The sequence below is a fragment of the Mirounga leonina genome, unplaced genomic scaffold, assembly GCF_011800145.1.
Source record: "Mirounga leonina isolate KUSES-001 unplaced genomic scaffold, KU_Mleo_1.0 Mir_104, whole genome shotgun sequence".
NCBI lineage: Eukaryota > Metazoa > Chordata > Mammalia > Carnivora > Phocidae > Mirounga > Mirounga leonina.
Window position 1 is genome coordinate 7232792 of NW_023270231.1, and position 21516 is coordinate 7254307.

At 35.0% G+C, this 21516-nt stretch overlaps 1 protein-coding gene across 1 annotated transcript in view; it reads left to right on the plus strand.

The window, feature by feature from the left end:
* The first annotated feature begins 5741 nt into the window (after positions 1 to 5741).
* The window catches only part of GABRA1 (gamma-aminobutyric acid type A receptor subunit alpha1), a 58425-nt gene continuing 42650 nt past the window's right edge, over positions 5742 to 21516 (plus strand). Inside the window, exons 1-3 of the mRNA XM_035013755.1 lie at positions 5742 to 6217; positions 8521 to 8609; positions 11969 to 12081. Of these exons, the coding sequence (XP_034869646.1) occupies positions 8536 to 8609; positions 11969 to 12081 (187 nt within the window). The 5' untranslated portion in view covers positions 5742 to 6217; positions 8521 to 8535. The remainder of the gene's footprint in view (positions 6218 to 8520; positions 8610 to 11968; positions 12082 to 21516) is intronic.

Genomic DNA, 21516 nt, shown 5'->3' on the forward strand with positions numbered 1-21516 from the left:
TACCATAAAAATAGAGAATGCGTGTTTCCTCAATTCAAGTTATATAGGATATGCCATTTAAAAAACCCAATCTAGAGTTGTGACAACATTTTAATAGACTATGCTCATTTTCTTACCTCCCTCCTGACTTGCATTGCAGTCTTCACATTGCTAATGGAATCTAGAGTCTAAAATCTTCTCAAAGTTTTGAAAATTATTGATACTTGATATTTGAAAATAAATAATTCTTACACCTATCAGCTTATTATCATTCCTCTGAACTCTGAGTAAATCTGCGTTTTCTTGCCTGGGTTGATGTGTTTGACATCTGTGAAAAGAAAAGATGTTGAAAGAAAATGGGTGAATCTGGGTTACACGTGAGTTGCTGATAAACTGAAAACTGCCACAAGAAAACTGGGCACTGTCCTAGTTATGTTACTATTAAAAAGAGTCTGGCTCTCACATATATGTTTTATTCCTAAAAGGTATTAGTTGTGTTTTTCTTAAATCTTATGGGAAAACGTTGTAAAATGTCCCTTGGGGGGGGGGGGGCGTCTGTGGCTGACTGTAGAAGCTGTGGTTGAAGCATGTGTTGTGGTTGGTTCTGTCTTGGAGCTGACTCCAAATTTCCTGGTTTAGAGTGTATGTTAAATATTCAATGCCTAAGGCAGGTGTAGTGAGAAGCATTCTTCTTCTCAGAACACCTTAGAGATAAGAATATGGGCCTGGGATTAAGCCTGGCATATAAGCCAGCTTGTTGTGGTATCTTGGCCAATAATGGGAGTTCGTGTTTCAGTTAAATCTAATATATAATAGGGATAATAGAATCATTATTGTGAGTTATATGAAGATGCTGTGCAGAATGGATTACAGTGCTTGAAAAGTAATGAATTTGCATTGAGATAAAAGAGAGTGAAGGAAAGTGGCATTCATTGGTTACCTCCTAGGTGTATGCAAGAGGACTATGTGACTCATTTGTTTTCCCATATAATGCCACAATCAGCAAATGAGGTAACATTACCTCATTTATTTTTTTCAAAGATTTATTTGTTTATTTTAGAGAGAGCGCGCATGAGTGGGAGGAGCAGAAGGAGAGAATCTGAAGCAGACTCTGCACTGAGCATGGAGCCCCATGTGGAGCTTGATTTCACAACCCTGAGACCACGACCTGAGTGGAAACCAGGAGTCCGTCACTTAACCTACTGTGCCACCCAGGTGCCCATAGCATTACCTCATTTTAAATCTTCGGAAAATGCGGTTCAGAAAAGTTCAGCAATATACCAGTGGTCATGAAGCTATTAGATACCAATGACTTCAGATATATATCCATGTGTGCCATGCTAACCCAGGTTCTACTTCTACAAAGATCACAGGTTTTTCCTTACATAATCTTTGATCTGTTAAATTGATTGGGGCAGACAATCTCTAAATCCCTTTAGAGTGCCAAACATTTATGAGTCAAATATGAGAAAATGTTGATTTTGTTTCTATTATACATACCCTGTCTCTCACTATGCTAAGATGTCAAACCAGCCTTCTAGCATGGGTAAAAGGAATTTGTCTAAGTAACCCAGATGACAAAGGTGTCTAGGTGAAGGTACAAAAAGTACTCTATTACTTAAATCACAGTTCTTTTTCCCACTGAGCTATTATTTCAGTACCAATTAGAATAGAAGATATAGCCCTCTGGATGTGCTCATATAGTTCATTAGCAAGATGGTCTGTATGATAAATAGGGAATTAGAAAAGGGGGGCTAATTTAGTGAGTATAAAAATTCCATTTTAGGGGCATCTGGGTGGCTCAGTCATTAAGCATCTGCCTTCGGCTCAGGTCATGATCCCAGGGTCCTGGGATCAAGCCCCACATCGGGCTCTCTGCTTAGCGGGAAGCCTGCTTCACCCTCTCCCACTCCCCCTGCTTGTGTTCCCTCTCTCGCTCTCTCTCTGTCAAAAAAAAAAAAATCTTAAAAAAAATTCCATTTTAATACCCAAGTGTATATATAAATAAATGTAGGTGGCATCATGTTTAACTGCAACCTGTACATTTATTGTTGCAGAATGATAACCATGTTTCCTACATGTTAAAATGTACTTTAGCATACATATCTAAGCCATGCAAAGACATTAAAAAGACCACTTTATTCTAGATTTCAGTTGACACTTATTTGATATCTCATTATTTTTACTTGCTTCTTCTCCCTCACCCCAAATTATTTTGTAAATGATAAAAAGCCACACTGAATTAATGAGAACACTCTTGCTACTTTTTTTCTCATTTGGTTAACATTTAGTTGGAGAAAGTAAAAACATTTTTGTTGAAAAGAATCAGTACCACTTCTTCAATTAGGTCAGGGCTTCCTGCCATTTAAAATTGACAGAAAAAGCAAAATGTACCAGACTACAACACTGGAAATAGAGCTATTAGGCCTCCCCAGGATCTGTGGTCCTAGGTGTGACCTCAAATCCCTTCTGCCTACAACCAGTGATGGTTTAGAGGTCCTTTGAGGGAGTGGCCTCGTAAGAAGGAAAATAGCAGAAACCTCTGAAACACTAAAGTAAGCCTGACACTGTGTTGCAGTTTGATGCACTAAACCAGCAAAAGAAAGAATCTTGTCCCGAACAAATATGTTTAAAAAATGTTCAGAGGTAGGTTTTATGTAACTGATATGAAAATGGTAAACATAGATAAAAGATGAATAAAACAGATTTTAACGTGAACTTACAACTGTATAGTAATTAAGGAAATAAAAGTAATGTAGAAGGGTGGTTAAGAAAATAAGCTTTGAAGTCAGAAGATCTGGGTTTGCATTCTAGCATGAACATTCCATACCTATGTAACCTTTGGAAAATCTCTCACTCTCTCTAGTCCATAATTTATTGAATGATTTGTAAAGCAGGTATATTAAGACGATCTCTCACAGACATGTTTTGTGAATTAAAGTAAATGGTTTATGCAAATTTGTTAGCATATTACTTGGCACCAAGTAAACACTTTAAGAATATTAAATATCATGAACATAAGAATAAAAAAAATTAAATATCATGGTTATTACTATTTCAAAAACTTACTTCAATCAGATGCACACACACTTTGAAGGGATTTATTCCCCTAAGTAGAAGAAAAAACAAGAGTGTCACCAATTATCTAAAAGATTCAATATAACAAGACAACATAAAGTAATTATTTCCTTGCCATTAATTTCTTATATTATTTCTTTTATTTATTCCTTGGTATTATGTGCATATGTTAATGATACCTTGATGGGAAATAATAAACACACTGATAATATAGAGTTGCAATTGCTATTTTTGGAGTAGAAAAATTATCAATGTTTTAAACAGCCACACTTTATTTATTAAATTCATTTATTAAAAACATATGTCCCGGGGCCCCTGGGTGGCTCAGTCGGTTAAGCGTCTGCCTTCGGCTCAGGTCATGATCCCAGGGTCCTGGGATCGAGTCCCGCATCGCGCTTCCTGCTTGGTGGGGAGCCTGCTTCTCCCTCTCCCTCAGTCTGCTGCTCCACCTGCTTGTGCTCTCTCTCTCTCTCTCTCTCTGTCAAATGGATAAATAAAATCTTAAAAAAAAAATATGTCCCAAAACAAATCATACATATATCATCTACTAAAAACTGCCTTGTTTTACTTAGAGGATCATAGTATGGACATTGCCATTTCCATATATGCATTATAGTTTTAAGATAAACCCAATAATTATTTATAAATATTTATTGTTTTAAAACATATGGAAATGCTGTGCAGTTGTATCCTGTTGGATAGTCACATAACATTTAATCTGAAGAAATATGTGATTGACATTGTTCTCAGAGTATTTTGCAAATGATAACGTTTCAGTAACTGTAATTGAAAAAAAGCAATCAGTAGAGTGATTTGTTGTATGGTATTAGATATAGGATATAAAGTTATTCCCATTTGCAGAGGAGAATAGAAGGAGCTGTGACAGTTTTACCAGGAGGGGAAAAAAAAAAAAAAGATGAAAAGATTACATTTCTAGGACTATCAGTCTTTGTTGAATCAAAACAAAACTATGGAATTGCATTTTATATTGTCAGGTAAGAAAACAGTATTTTCTAATTGTTAACCCAGGGTTTCAGAACTATACTGAAGTGAGTTTTATTCTCAGAACTGCTCAATAAGTAAGTGAATTAATGGATAAGTACATAAGTAAATAAAAATTGAGTAATGTCATATAGGGAAGCTGTGATGATCCTCAATGGATATCTTTAAGAATACATTGACCTTTGTCCTATCTGAACAGAGTAGGCAACATAAGATGATCTTCAAATCTCTCTTCCTTGAAGATTTATTTCTAAAATCATTTCCCAGTAACATTTCCCTTGAAAACTCATGATTACCAAGCCCGATTCTGAATGTGGTCATCAATTTTATTTTCCTTGTTTGTTTTTCAATAGGCTAGGTTTATTTTCAATCACCTGTCCTAAGTTTTAACCACCTAAGCTGGTTGCATTGCAGCACAAGGTCAAGGAAGGCTTCTAGCCTCAAAAACCAGTGAGTGGTATAGACTGGCCATTTAGGTTTCTCTTTACTTTGCCAAGCTCCGCCCCTATAAAAAAAAAAAAGTCTCCTCTGCTAGAAGTCTTCTTGGGCAAAATAACTAGGGAGCTCAAATTTCGGACCTTACTCATCAGCAGAATTACCTGGAGGCACCTTATCTTTTCAGCGCGTCCTACCTAGTCTGGCACCAGTACTGAAGGGACAGTTTCCAGGGCTTCAGGCCATTTCAGAAAGCACCCATCTAAAAAAAAAAAAAGAAAGAAAAGAAAGAAAGCACCCATCTCCTCTGTGCTACAAACACCCATTCACAAAATCCGAAGAGAGAACTACGTTGCCCCTGGTTCCTTGGAAATTTAGTTAGATTGATAGTGAAACACACCCTCCTTCCCTAAGTGTATAATTATTCGTGGGTGGAGAGTCACCAGGGAGGGTAATAGAAGAGGGCAGGAAAAAAAAAAAAAAAGTAGAAGACGGTTTTGCCTGACTTCTACAATCTTTTTGTTAATCTTCTCTCCTCCCCCTCTCCATTTTCCTAATCCAGAGAATGATGGAGTTCGAGGCAAGGGAATGATTCCGGAAATGGAGATATGACTCTCAAACCTAGAAATGATCTGGGTGATTTATTTAAAGTTAAACACTCCTCGTCTTGGGAACCCAGCACAATTCTTATTCAAAGGAGCCTGTGTTTCCTCCTTCGTAACAGTAACAGTTGCTTCCAGAGATTAAAAACCCTGTTCCGGAGCGCGTTTCTTGCTGCCCTCTAAGCTACTGACGAAGGAGGAGTGGAAAGCACTCACAACCTGTGAAAGTGCGAAAGCCTCGAAACCTGGGGGCCAATTCCCTACTGGCCAGAACTCTTCTCCTCCATCCCTCATCATTCGTGACTCCGCAAGACACAGGGACTCAGACGTGTGTGTGGGAGTGCGTGTGAGGGAGGCAGGCGAGAGGACAGTGGCTCTCCACATGTGCAACCCTGCAGCTCCCTGCATTCATTCAGATGCATGCAGTGGTTGAATCTTTGATCAAAGCTGGACTAGTTACACTGATCAGTTGTTTTTTTAATGGACACACCTTAAAATAGTGTTCATGAATTGAAAGTGTGATTCTGAGTGGAGTCCCTAGGTCTCTAACCCTTTCTACCCTTTCCTCCCCCATTCCTACTCCCCCAAAAAAAAAAAAAAAAAAGAAAAAGAAAAAAAGAAAAAAGAAAGAAAGAAAGAAAAAGAAAGCTTGCAGCAGATTGTAGAAGGATTTGAGTCTGCAGCCAGAGAGAAGGGGATTAGGGCCAGAGCGGTGCAAGTTAAATTGTGCTGCATATAAAAAATGGGCGGATTGGTCTCCAGATCCAGAGGCTGGTACCACCTTCCTTTCTAAAATAAAATCTCTCTGGCATGAAGTCACCGCCTATTTCACATCCGGTTTGCCCTGGGACGTATTACTACTGTCTTGGTTAAGAGAAATCTTTTGTTGTATAGCTGCAGATCGGATACTGGGAAGCAAATTTGGGTGTGAAATCTTCAGCAAAGGAGCACGCAGAGTCCATGATGGCTCAGACCGAGTGAGTGAGAGGCAGGGCGAGGACGCTCCTCCGCTCCCGGCGCGCCCGGACTCGCGGACTCGCGCTGGCTCCAGGCTCTCCGCGATTTTCTCTCGCACACTTTTCCCGGGTCTTGAGCGATCCTGTGCCCAGAGGGGGCCCGAGGTAAGTGCGGCTTCGGACCGCTACACACTGAGCTTTGAACGTGGCTTTTCCTAGCTGGAGAGACAGGAATGCTGGAGAAAAAAAGAGAAGGAGGGAACAGGACAAGAGCCTAATCCCATAGCAGGTAGAAACAACGAATGTTTTTCTTTCAGGGTGAAAACCGCAGCGATGTAGAAGCATTATTTTTCCCCCCTCTGTATCTCTTCTTTTCTTTCCCCCTTTCTTAGGCAGATATGAATTTATTCCGCGGGGTGGGTGGTGACATGTTGTTTTGATTCCTTTTTTTTTTTTCCCAAGAGGTAGCTGAGATGAGCTGGGGAGGGGCTTTGGGGGGCATCATCTAAAGTTAAGATGCTGGGACAGAAAGCCTGTCTTAAGGTTCCAACCTGGGGAAGGCACTCTCACATTCTGGCTGCAAAAATGCCTCTTTTCTCCTTTCCAGTGGACGCTGCTAAAATGCCCTCTGGTGTAGGGGTCTTTCTGGTTCCGAACATGAAAAACTCAACTTATCATTTGATATGGGTGGCATGGGATATGGGTGTTTGGAGGGTGTGTGTCTGGTGGGGGAAGGTGGAAGGTGGAAAAGGGTAAGGAGGCAGTTTAGCATTTCTTTTAAACTATTATGCTTGTATTTGCAAGAAACTTTCTTACTCAACAACTCAAGTGCCATGATAGGTTTGTTTTTCTCTTTAAAATGCCAGAGGAGGACAAAAAGCTATGGTACCTTATCTTGGGATTTTGTTTTGTTTCATTTACCCCTTCGGAAATCACCCTTTTTTAATAAAGACCAATAATTATTAAGAGGGTAGGAGAAGTTGCTTTTCCTTCATAACAGATGTTGAAGATTAATGCAATGATGAATTATAACTGTGCAATTTAGATGCAATATTTTAATGTAATGATATTTATCTAATATTTCTTGTCATCCATGCCAAAACCAGTGACTAAATTAAGTAAAAACTATGAAGCTCACAGCTCTTATATGTAGATCTAGACCATTTCACTCTAAACACATTAATTATGTTTCATTGCTTACATGCCTGTTTGTAATGGTTTTTACTGATATAAATGATCCCCAAGAGTGTGGAAAGCATTTGTGTAGATGTACTTAAAGGCATACCACATTAAACCATAGAGTGGTCAATGGAAAACATACTTTAAAAGAAATGCAATCCATTAATCACTGACTGTACTAAGGAGTATAGATTCAGGGAAGTGCTAATAAATACCTTTAATATTTCTCATGTTATAACTGCCATTAATTGTAGCACATTAAATAAAGTGTTACCATATCTGCTCCTTAACGAGGTAGTGCACCGATTTTTAAAAATTGACTCCACAAATAGATCATAATTTTTTGAAATTCTCTAAGCTTTCCACACTCCTCCTTTCCTCCAGTATCCCACTATCAAGTCTAAAATTCAACAATCAGATGGTGATTGACTGCACTTTACCTAAGAGGGAAAAAAGATTCCCGTATTCATGCAAAGCAAAGCACTCCAGCTTCCATCTGTTTGAGATGAAACATTTTCTAGCGGCAACCTGGCAGAATATAAGAGGGCTTAAAAGATATGTGTGGGCATGTTTGTATGCATTTACGTGAGGGTGGTTTGTGTGTTTGAGAGAGATCAGCACATGGCTTGACTGTAAAGTGTGTCCTTTAGCCTCACAGAAGCATTAGTGAGCATATTTAACAAGGCAATCACAGGCAGAGAATATAAGCACGACTTCAGCATTCAACAGTGTGTTTCCTATTTTTTTTTTTAAGATAAATACAGTTGCTTCTGAAATCAAGGTACATCCAGAATTCAAAGATGAATTCAGTCATCGAAGCATATTAACCTACCCCATCTCAGCTCCAAAGCATGCTTTCCCCGTTGTAGACACCAGCTTAAAAATTTCAATGCACAATTCAGGCAGGGAAACTCCAATCAGAAAGGTCAAAATTTTCAAGTGATAAACAACAAGAAGAGAGCAATTCACACTATATTAGAAATAAAAAACCTAGAGGGAAAAAAAACTCACAGTTTTTATGTTGAGCAATATTGTCACCTGAAAGCATTTCAACTTGTATTCTTTTACAGGAGAAATTAAGACACTGATATATTTCTGAATGGAGGAATGGAAGGGAAAGTGGAGAATGGATGGTCCAGGTTTCCATTGCTTCCAATGAGGTGTCATATCCCAGTGAGGTCATTTCCTGACTTCAAAGCATTCATCTGAACTGCCTCAGTCAGCCCTAGTGGTTATAAACCTGATGTTTCTTGCAAGAGACATTGATCTCTACTTGTTCTACTTTTCAGCTCCACAAGCCCGCGATGAAGAAAAGTCTGAGTCTCTCTGACTATCTTTGGGCCTGGACCCTCCTTCTGAGCACATTGACTGGAAGAAGGTGGGGGCACTTTATTTTAAATCTGCATGAGAATTTCTGTAACTTTTCATTTATTCTTTCAGGGGGAAGAAAATGGTCCTTGGATGAATTCATGACTAAGGGAATTCAAAAAACTTAATGGCAATAAAATCCCAACTAAGAATAAAGAAGAGCAGTATGAAAAAAATAGCCATCTTATTTGCATGATGGTTAGAATACACTTAACACGTTTTTGTTTAAGGAATGTATTAATTCAACATTTAAGTCTTAAATTGAACTTTTCACTGTTCAGTTGTAACTGAATGAAATATGTGGTTTCCTAATTCATAGAGAAAGTTACCCCAATTAATGTCTGCATACTCTATGAGTTGATTTTCCAACAAGAAAATTTCTAGCCACATGTAAAGATGATAGAGTAATTTGTGACTGTATCAAAGTAGAAAGCTTAAAATAATATTTGTAATTCGAAAGTCCTAAGTCTCTATAAACGCATGTGCATATTATGTTTTGAAACCATTCTTTGTATAATCAATAGAGGTAGAATACACCAAACAAATATTTAAGAACATTACATAAAATCGAACTTCTCTATTTAAGCGTAACTACTGTGGGGACAAGTTATGAGAAAAATGTAATAATATGCTTAACCATTCTCAAAAATCTGCTAATGATCAAATCAAGCATATAAACATATTATAGTAACAGTGATATAAGTGACCAAATATTTCAGATTCTTCTTTATCTGCTTTAATACTTCTTGCATGGTCTACTCCTATGGCCCTTAAGAAAGTCTTAGACATATTAAAAATACCTAAGCTTCTTCAAGATGTAATGGAAAGTGAACTCTTAACAAGTTAAGGCAGAGAGAAAGAATAATCTGGAAAGATATGAATTTAGGAGGATTTTTTTTAATTGAGAAGTTGTCTGTTTTTATTTTTTGCTGTTGTGTGTGGTAAATAATGACTACCAGATGAAGAGGAGATTCACTATTGCCAGATACTCTTAATCTGAGGAGTTAAATGTTCTCCATTGCTTTTGAAAAATTATATGAAGTGTTACTATTGTAATGACCTGTAGATGGAGTTAGTGCACAGCGTTTTATTATATAGTGGTTCATATGGAATCAAAATCAGGTACTGTAACTGACATTTCTCTTCAAATTATATTTTCAGTTTAGGAAACCTTACATTGGCATAAGTGTTTAAGAGCAATAAACAATCTTGATCTTTATCCTGGGGTTATTCTCTGACAGTTATAACTGGACATAGTAAATTAGAAGAGGAGATGAAGAATAACCTGATTAGAAAATCACAGGAAATAAAGATTACTATTCCAATTGGGATAGCAGAACTAGTTTTCTGGGAGGGACGGAAAAGTCTCTTTTGGCATTTGCATTCTGATGCATACAATTGGTGGAAATGACATTTAGAAGATAAAACCGGGGATGAAAGCTTTTCCTGAATTTGGTATAAGCTTCAACACAGAGAAAATGCAGGAAAAGGTAATAGACAACTGCATATTCTAGAAATTGTATCCAGAATCGAATTGTGCTCTGTCACTCACCCCATCTCATCTTTACCCCTTCTTATTTTGCTGCTTTCTTCCTTAGACTACTTGATCAGGCCCTCCTCACAACTTAAAAGTGTACTGGCATTTCTTTTCCACCTTTATCAAGATGACCTTCCTATATCCTTGAAAGATGCATGCATGGCAGTTCGTTTTGTGACGAGTTTTTATAAATAATTGCATTTAGACAACTATTATTGCTTTACTGGTGTTATCTGCTAATGAGACATCCTGGAAGACACAGAGCTCAGTGAAAATTTGATTTCAAAAACTAGTAAGATGTTTAATTTTGCCAAAGGAGAGTAAACCGTCAATCTGTGTGGTATTAATGTTGAATTTAGGAGAATGGAAAATTATCCCATAGAGTTGCATTTCATATATTTAACATCCTGAATAGCTTTTAGTTATAATAGTTTTAATTATTAAATTAAAATTTTATCAGAAAAATGGCCATTGAGCTTTGCCAATATAAAAGTAATTACCTTTTTAAAAATAGTGTTTGTTTGTTTTTGAAATGATACTTTCATTATATTTCTTGTTCCTGTCAAATAAGTGAATCCTGGTTTCAGATGTTACTATTTTTTTACATTGATCAGTAATATAAACTCACAAGAGTGAAGCCAAAAGCATATTAAACAGAGAGTATGAAAGTGATATTTTTGTGGCATTTCTTAGTTTACACTCTGTATTCATTTTTTTTTTTACTCAAGGTCAGAGCTATCATTGAAATATATCAGTGAGTGTGATCCACTGAGATAAAAAGTAAACTTTTCTCTCAAAGGATTTTGGAGATGTCTTCCTAATCATTACATAAAATATGATTCAACGACCATAAATGATAATGTAATTGATAATAAGAAATATACAGTATTTGAACTGTGGTCACTATGTGGTTGAAACTCAAAGACTCATAATGATAAGGGGTAAAAACTGTACCTGCAACTAGAAAGAAGAATTATAGAAGAATTATAGAAGAATAGGATTAAAGTTTTAGACTAAAAGTTGAAGAAAACAGGGTTCTAGTTCAAGCTCTGCTTACAGATTGCTGTGTTTTCTTAAACAAAACACTAATCCCACACTACAGTTCAGTAAACCATAAATTAAGAATATTGGACCATATCTTTTTCAAGGTATCTTTTACTTCTAATACAGAAATGACAAGAATTCAATTAATTAGAGGTTGAGTAGACACATTGTAAAAATTGTTCATAAAACTTAAGGGGAATGGAAATTACACACTGATTTGAAACTATAATTATCCTAAGAAACAAGTTTTAACTATTTTTCTCATCTAAATATCCTGAAAGAACATCAAAAAAACAAATATATATAAAGTGGATGAAGGAAGTGTATGTTGGTAGGTGAAATCTTAGGCTAATGCTACACGTTAAATTAAATGAAAGCAAAACTACTAATTTGATAACTCATAAATACATATTTTTTTTATTTGGGAAGAAGTTTGCCAGATTTTTTTTCTCCCTAGCATGCATTAACATTCTTGCCCAGAGAAAACATGCATTATAGCATTGTATACATACTGAGATTTATACATTCAGAGACAGAGCTCATTTCCTGTAATTTTCCTTCCATAGTTAGAAATATTAGAATAAAGAGCTTATCATGCCTGATAACAAATATGAGAAAATGGTAAAAATTAAAATATGACTTTTTTTTTTTTGCCAGAAGGAATTTTCAAATTAAAATTCAATAGAAAAGGAGATAGGAAAATCTAGGGAAGGCTTTATTTGGGAAAGGGTTTTAATAAAAAAAAATTGTATAATTTATATTGTTACCTGCCTTTATGTTTTTTTCAGCTATGGACAACCCTCATTACAAGATGAACTTAAAGACAACACCACTGTCTTCACCAGGATTTTGGACCGACTCCTAGATGGTTATGACAATCGTCTGAGACCAGGATTGGGAGGTGGGTTGCATTATTGTGTTATTATTATTCTTATAGAGAATAGTATCAAATCTTTACTAATGAAGCCTTGCTTTCCTTCTAAATGGTAAAGTAATAAGAATGGCAGCATGTAGTTTAAGGACTAATCCTATTTTTAATAGATTGATCAATGTGAATTCAATTTACTATGGTAATTTTGTGCACATACCTATATGTAGTAAAAGGCAGATACAAACATCTCATAATTACATAAAAAATGTTATTTACTTGGCAATCATAATGTTTTCTGTGCAATTATTTGATTATCCAGGGAAAAAATGAAGATAATATTCTCCCTTCCAGCCCAAAGATTGCATCTACTTCATTTGGCATTGCTATGTTTACATTGAATTCAAGTAGATTATCTCTGAGCCTAATGCTCTAAACATTTATTTTGGAATATTACATATTGATCCACTGTTTTGCATTAGATTAGCACCAACTCTGGGATAAAAGGTGAATGAGGTAGATGGTAATTTTTTTTAACCATGCATTTGAACTTAAACCCTAATTTTCTATAGTAAAAATATGTTTTTCTTTGTATACCAATTAATTAGTTACACTAATGGGTTTCTACTTAGGAAGAAAAAAGCACTTAATAATACAGTATTTATAACAATAAGAGTAAATAGTGCTAGACATTACTCACTTATTTGAATAACATTTGAATAAGATAATCAACCAATTTTACTTAGTTAAACAGAGACTAAGGAAGCCAAAACAAAATATTGATCTCAGACTAAAACAAGGGAAGCAAGGAAATAAATTATTGTTTAAAGTCACACAGGAAACCAAGGTGAGAATCTGTGATTCCCAGCTATAGCTAATGCTGCACCTTCTCTGAAGCCTTTGTTAAAAACTACTTAATAGCAATATTTAAATTGCAATTAAATGATGATATTAAGAAAATCATCTCTTCTTCACTTAGATAGCAAATATATACAAAAAATAAGCTTAAGAATCCAAATTTTGATTTTAGAACTGAATGATAGCATGGATTTAAAAATTTTTTTTTCAATATTTTGGGTAGCGTAATCACATGGATGTGGATCATAGGTCTGTTTTGAGGCGGCCAAACACCATTAGTGTCTCAGAGGTTTAAGGGGAACTGCTTTGTCAAAGACACAACTCAAATATGCGTCAGAGGCCTTACCAGGTGTCTTTTCTTGTCAATTTCAAACATCCATTCTTGGACCTGCTCTACAAATTCCTTCAGGTTTGAATTCCACCTAGTGTTCCTTTAGTACATTCTGAGGAAAAAAATCTTAAGGAACAAAATGTATCGGTCATAAAATGGGATGCATAATTGGGTGTGTGATGTATTACAATAATATTTGTGCATATCTAAACTTCTAAATTGGCTTCAAGAAAATTGTTCTTAATTCATAAAATTTGAAATAAATTACAAAAACTGTAGGTAGGGAAGGAATGCACAAAAAGAAGAAACAAGATAGCAATATAACTTTTAAAAAGTAAGGCTTTCTAGAGTACTAATGGGCATGCATCTGATTCCTCTACTTCCCACTCCATGATATCAATCCCTACTAAATCAACAGAATTTTATAATGCATCTAGGAAACATTGTTTTCATTCTAGTTTAGGAAATGCCTTTTAATACTTTAACATGTAAATATGAGTATCCTCTATAAGCTCTATGCATAATTTTCAGTTTGTTAAAAATTTTAAACACACACACACACACACAGGCACACACTTTTATGATCAGTTGTATTGTTGTTTGGAGTATAAGTAACAAACCCAGGACTGCTCCTTTACATTTAATTATATATAATAATTCTTAAATAAATGTGTATGTTAACTCTTTAATCAAATATAGTGTAAGCAGGAAGCATTTTACCTACTTCTCATCTGCACACCCAGACTTTGGAGAGCCACAAAACTTGAGGATGCATAATATAGACTAAGAATGAGTTGAAAAGCTAATTTTCAAGAACTGAGATAATGCTAGATCTGTTAACAGAAACAACTGCATTGATTCAACCTGCAACATTACTATTTTGGTAGAATCTACTTTTAATATCTATTTACTCCCCCAAAATAAGAAAAATAGACATGTATTTAAAGAACAGAAATAGTAGTTGGCCAAATGTAGTCTAAGTATATTCTTTTTAATTGAAATGGATATAATGTGCCATGAGAATAGAGAATTTGACTCAAGAAAATTTAAGAGAAGAGATATACTTTAATTTTTGCTAAAGATGACTTTTCTGATATTTATGATTCCTGGAAACAGTGATTTTGAGGATATGGTAGACAAAACAAATTAAAAAGTAGCTCAAATATTTACCTCTGTGTCTATTTTATGTATCATCCTGGGATGTACTACATACAATTAAATCTGATAAATTTGACTGTTCTGAAGAAGCTTTAATACTAAATTTTTGTTAAATATTTTGGAGTGCATCTTTAAACCTTAAGGGGTATACTAACATGTGTTTATTAGATGTATCTCCAGAGTCATCAATATTTTTATGTATATTTTGAGAATGTCTCTCCGTCTTTAGAAAACTACACCTTAAAATATTAAATACAGTTTTTAGGTATTTTCAAAAGCATAATCAGCTACAGAATTAAAAAAATATTACCACCATGCTTTCTGGATACTATAAACTGAAATTATTGAATAAATATTTCTCTATAGTTATTTAATTTCATTTCTTTCCATAGATTTCTGCTAAGTATGACATACATTCCAGTAGATCTCCATTGCAGAAATAGACCTTTCTGGTTGTTGTTGTTGTTACATGATCCATTTCCTTTTTTATCTACCCATTTTCATAGATGAAAAGCCCATGTAAAGCAAATACTTGAAAGATTATCAGTTTGTAAGAGGGTAAAAGTTTCCTCTTAACAGCTTCATGATCACCGAGATAATCTCTTGCGAGAGAAATGGGCCCACTCTCTTCTCTATTATGACAAAAGTCTGGTTTTATAAAAAGAATAATGTTATGCAGAAGGCAGGGATATTTTATTCTGAATGTCCTCAGAAGGTATAGAAATGTGATAAGCTGAGACTAATGGAAGAAACTCTTTATGTGCAAATTCATCATGACCTGTTTTTCAGAAAAACACAGTGCCACCCAAAGGCATAGCAATACTCTTTGGAGATACACACCCTGGGTCCAATAACTAAGAAACAAAATATGTGCAAAATATGTAACTTGGTTCACCTAGATGATAGAAATCAGTTTGCAGATATTGTTACACTATTTAAAAACTCTACCTTTTCAGAGCCCAGAGAGCAATCCTGAGAAGACGAAAATGAAAGGATAACATAGAGATATCTGGGAAGGGATTTTCTTCTTTTTCTTTTCTTTCTTTTTTCTTTCTTTCTTTCTTTCTTTCTTTCTTTCTTTCTTTCTTTCTTTCGATAGAAGACATGAAAAGAAATACAGTGTGTGGAATTCTAATGATGTAATGTACTCTATTTAGGAATGAGAGAAAACAATAATTTGGCCATGTTCATATTTTAAATACAAAGTTAATGAAGGAAACTTTAAATAGACTTGAATTGAAATAATCAGTAGCCAGAAAATACAAATCCAAATTGTCAGAAATTGTGGAATTCATTCTATTTAAAAATCTCTTTTTTTGAGGGCAAGGTGTAGAGGGCCACTTCTTCCTTGCAACCAGGGACTAAAGAATGTTTTTGAAAGGCTTTTGCCTAAAGCATGGTCATTACAGAAGAATAAAATGGTTGGGGAAGGGGAAAAGGTAGAAGCCAGAAAGAATGGCAAGATAGGAAAGAGAAGGTTAGAGAAGAAAAGTGAGCAAAAGGGGGCATTGAAAATAAGGAGAGGGAAGTGAGAGGGATAGAGAAGGTGAAGGAGAGCAATACAAAAAATGGTAAAAGAGATCTGTGTTCTAAGGATGGGTAGCCTCAGATGTTCCTTGAATCAAGATTCCTGTTCTCATTTTAAATCAGAACCAAACCAAGCACATTCTGAGACAATTCATTTTCCGAAGGTTTCTCCTTATTGACTGTGATTAAAATATACTAAAGAAGCCTGAATTTTCTCCAGCTTCCTAAACAGCTAAATGATACAGCCCCTGAACTGCAACCATCTAAGTTAAATTTTGGCCACCATCACATTGGTTCCCCCTGCACTCTAGGTGGGGTAAAAACAACCTAGAAACGCAGATCCCAAACTTAACTCTGAAGGGAGGTTTCAGGTTTTTAAGGATAAGTAATGCCCTTCCAGTGATATCTTACCCTTCCCTTTGGCCCAGCTTTATGTACAGGCTACACTTTATGGATGATATGACAAAATGCCAGGGTGAGCTAGGTTGATGTGTACAGTTTATTGTCTGGAACATACCACCAGGATGAGGGGTTACCCTTCCTCCTGTGCACAGGCTTCTTCTTAAGCGTCTTGCTCAGAAAAGACCTTTTCTTCTATAAACAATTTTATTTCATTACTTGGAAAACTGATTAGGGTAAAACCATTTTTAAATAGAACTCAAACAGGATAGTGCCAAAGGAATGAGATCTTGGTTGAGCCACATTTTCAAGGGACTACATAACTTTTCACTCTCTCCCTCCCTGCTTTCTGGAAATATTATTCTAAATGTCTAAATATTGCCTTTGGTTTAATCTCAATAAGTAATGTATAGGATGATGGATGCCTCCCAAAGATTTTATCATCAAACCATAAAGATGAAGATGGTAAAGGAAAGAGAGTGAATGCGTACTCACCATACAACAAACCCAAGTGGATGGAAGTAAATAAGTAAATGAGTACATAGGAATGTAGGTAGATAATGGACTTTATTTATCCCTACCACACCCTTAACAGATATTTAGTTAAGATTTTCTTCTTTTTCCTGTAAGTCTATAGAGTTAGGGTTTTTATTTATTTGTGTCATATTTTACTTGAATGTATTAGTCAGATGAATATCTATAAGTGGAGTATAATTGGGGTTTTCTCGTTATTTTAGCACTAACATAATGTTTAACAGACAATCATACTGCAAAGCAGACTTTCTGCTTATCTTCCTAATTTTCCCAACTTTGGATCTGTAATGCTATATAAGACCTTTTAGACTTCCTTTAGCCCAATCATTGCACGAGATCTCAGCTTCAAGATGTAAACGTCTCCAGCTAAGCACAGTGACCTGGTTGGATATGCATGTAACTGGCAAAGTGGTATTGACTCCCTGGGGACTTAGCTTCGGATCTTCCGTTATGGGGTTTTGTTTTTTTACATCAAAATAAGTAAAGGTGGAAAACTAAGTGCTCTGGAAAAAAAGCAGATTAACTTTTTGGAAATTTTGTGTAACTTTGTAAAGTTTAGGTGACTAGGGGATAGAGAAAGCATCATTTAATTCTTTTTCAAAATTCAGCTTTGTCCTATCTCAGGATTATAAGGCATTAATAGTCATGTAATTTTAAAATTATTATTAATTTATAATTTATATATTTATTATTTTATTATAATTATTATTTTTATTTGTATCCTGTGTGATGCTGAGATCAGAGGTAACCATTTTATTCATGTTCAACTGAAGTTAACACACACATTTTATTCTATTAAACAGCCAGAATTTCAAAAATTAAGAGGATGAGATATTAAGAGGACAATGTGATGGCTTTGGCAGAATAAAAAGATTCTAAATTACTAACAATATCCAAAAAAATTTAAAAGGTTAGATCCGTCTAATATTTTTTGTTGGTGGAAGTGGTGTTATATTTACTTTACCAGATCATGGCTTTAATATTATCTTTTGAAATTTGACTCTGGAATCCTTCATTTTGAATTTGCTGTAGCCTTATCTGGCTCTTTTAATGCAAGGTGTGGAGCAGATACTCAGACTCTGGCATAATATAATCCACTTCCACAGAAATACTATATCTAGACATTCCATAATTCAGTTGAAGTTTTGAGAAAAAGCAGTTACCAAAAACCCAAGAGGAATTGTTAAAATGAACAGAGAACACCTTTTAACCTTTACTGGCTGAGATCTCCAGTCAGCTCCTGAAGCCAGCTTGTCTAATGAATCCAAGCTGGATGCCCAAAGGAATGTTGTAGCATGTTTAGAAACTTTCTACTCTCATCTTTTCCTGTTGTATATAAATCATCGACTGATCAGTGCCAAGAATTTCCTGGGGTAAAATGTAGCCACTGAGACTATGCTCAAGTTATAAAGACCAAATTATTAGTAAACAGCTGCGGCTTATTTTCTGTGCAGTTACTTTTGAACTTTTTTATAGTTTTCATTTCCTGTCTTGATTCTAGAACAAATGTAGGATTTTTTTTTTAATGTTTTCTGTAGATGATTGTTTTGTTTTGTTTTCAGGTAGAATCTGAATTCCTTACTTGAAAAATAATGTTGTAGTGTTTCTGAGATGAGAAACTGCCATTTTGGAAAACTTAAGAGAAAACAAAGTCCTAAGTGGTTGCCATATTCCTCCAAAGATTGCTATAGTGTTAGTCTTAAGTAACTAAAATGCTGTGATGGGAACAGGAAGTATGATGCCTCAAAGCTATTACAGGTTATACAATTTTGATCAAGATTTACATAGACCAAAAGAAACCCATTCCTCCAACACAGACATCATATTCTTCTCTATAGATTACCCCCTCCCAATAGAAATTGCTTATAACCTAAGGAGGGAGGGAGGGAAATTCCAAATGGAAATGAGATTAATCTCTGCCACAGTAAAATTTACTTTTTTTTTTATTCCCCTAGAAGATGCTTGTATCATTTGAGTATTTGGAATCTGAAGACACAAAAGGATCAGGGATTGGTTAGACACCTCGAAATGTGGGTTTCTACCCCATATCCAGATTTGGTAGCTGAACATAGCCATAATTAAGTAGCTCTACATATCAGCTAGGGAAAGTTGCCAATTATTTTAAAGAATTTAGGGAATGGAAATGAAGGACAGGGAGCAAAAATGTTGCCCCAGGCAGACTGGCAAGGAGTTGAAACATTGTCCAATCCAGGAGTACACACTGATGGTTATGTAGGGAGCCCAGAATATTTTCAATTTCCAAACAGGACCATTTCCAAGTGGGGTTTTAAGATATACTTTATTATGATAACTCATGTTAGTCCATTTAGTCTCCATACAGAGACTGCCTCTATAAATTAATAGATGCAAAGTAACTTAAAGGAGGCAATAAACCTCCTTCATAAGTTATAAGTCCACACAACAGGGCCTAGTGAATGTTACTCCGAGTTCCTCAATAGACAGCATTTCCAGTGAAAATATGGCCAGTACCATATTAAATAAATTGTTGTGATAGACATTCCTAATAAAATAACACCTATAATTCTTCATTGTTGATTCCCTATTCCATTTTTAATTACACTCTTACAATGCATTATTCACACAGCATCAGTTATCTTCTTAAACTGCAAGTAACATCATTTCATTTCATTACCCAAAGGCTTCTTACTGCATTAGAATAAAGGTCAACTGCTTAGTGAAATGCACAAAGCTCTTTAGGTGTTGCCCCACTTGCATCCGGATTGTCACCTTGTACCATGATCATCGGCATCACCAGGTTCCAGATATATTATTGGACTTTCTGTTTCTTTTTTTTTTAAGATTTTATTTATTTGAGAGAGAGAGAGAGCACAAGTGAGCAAAGGGGCAGAGAGAGAGGAAGAAACAGACTCTCCGCTGAGCAGGGAGCCCGATGCGGAGCTCAATTCCAGGACCCTGGGATCATGACCTGAGCCAAAGGCAGATGCTAAACCAACTGAGCCACCCCTGGACTTTCTGTTTCTTAAACATCACACATTTACTCTCACCTCAGATCTTGTTCTTCCCTCTCATCCTTTAATTGTCTTTCCCTTTCTGCTCATCCCTGAATTTTTCTCATCATTGAGGTCTCCATTCAGAAGACATTCTTTCAGAGCATTTATAGTGATCTGAAATGAATTAGTATAATTTGTGTATGTTTGTATATAACTACATGGAATTATATCTGTCACCTTCCTATCATCTACCAATCCATGTGTCTAATCTATCATCTATTTATCTATCTTAATGTTTCTAATCTATCTAAAATAAGTTTTCCCCAAGACTGTAAGATGTGTTAAAGAATAGGAACATTTGCATTTTTGTTCACCAATGCATTACTATTACTTAGAACAGTGCCTGTCTATCAGGTAGAAAATGCTCAATAAACATTTGTTGGTTAAATTAATATACCCAACAAATACATCTCAAAGTGTTTTTGGCATCAAATCTTATTCCACCCTTACTCTAGTGTGATGTAGTCAACTGTGCAGGTGTTATTTCTTCACTGAAAAGGCGAAAAAACAGGCTCAGAGAGATTAAAGGATTGTACCTAAAATCACACAGCTTGTTCTCCAGGAGAATCAAGTTAAAATCTGAGTGTTTTGACTTTTAATCCAATGTGCTTATTACTTACTACACTATACTGTTTTTCTCATTTCTGCCTCAAGCACTAATCATCTTTTTGAATTATCACTTCAAAACATCTGTTATTTCAATACTTATCAGCAGGATATCAACATTGGAAGAAATCTCTGGTAAAAACAGATTTACTACTGTCTAACAGCGATAGAGTACATAATACAGTATGTGTATATAAATGTGTGTGTGTATATATAGTATGTGTATATATATATATGTGTATATATATATAAAACATAAATATATATAAATCATATATATAAAGTACATAAAGCATTTATATATGTATATAAAGTATATCTTTGAAGGACATGTTTCTTTAAAGACTGATTTTAATTAGTTTATTTATCATCAAAAATTTTATTTACATTGATGTACTATTTTAAGATGTCCAAAATCACTATAATAATCATCATCACCATCATTATAATCTCATTTTACACAACTATTCCATGATTATCCCTGTGACACTTGAACACGTATATAAATTTATACAAGTTTTAAAGACAGTTGATTTTTTTTTTATAATGGACAGGGAAGGATTATTGTGAAGAAAATACTTTAAAAATTATTTGCTAATTAATCTGCTCCTTGAATATTTCCTCCAACTGAGTTATTTTAATTGATTTCCATTTTCAGAAAATTTCCTAGTTACATAAGGGGTTCATTCATGTTTAACTTTGGCTAACTGTAAAATCACTCCAGCTGAACTTCATTAGAAGTTCCTGACTCACGTTGTGTGGTCTTAAATAGAATATTTTGAAATATAAAGTATCTTCACTTTTCCTCATGTGATCCCTAGAAAGGCCTTGAGTACTTTCTAGATATTTCTAATAACACTTTAGAATCCAGTGCTGAGTCAATGAAGTCTGGTATTAGAGCATGCAATTTGGATTTTAATGATTTAGTGTTCCTTAAATAATAGATAATTCCTTAAGTAATAAATAACTTCCTAAATTTATTTATTTATTTATTTATTTATTTATTTATTTATTTATTTATTT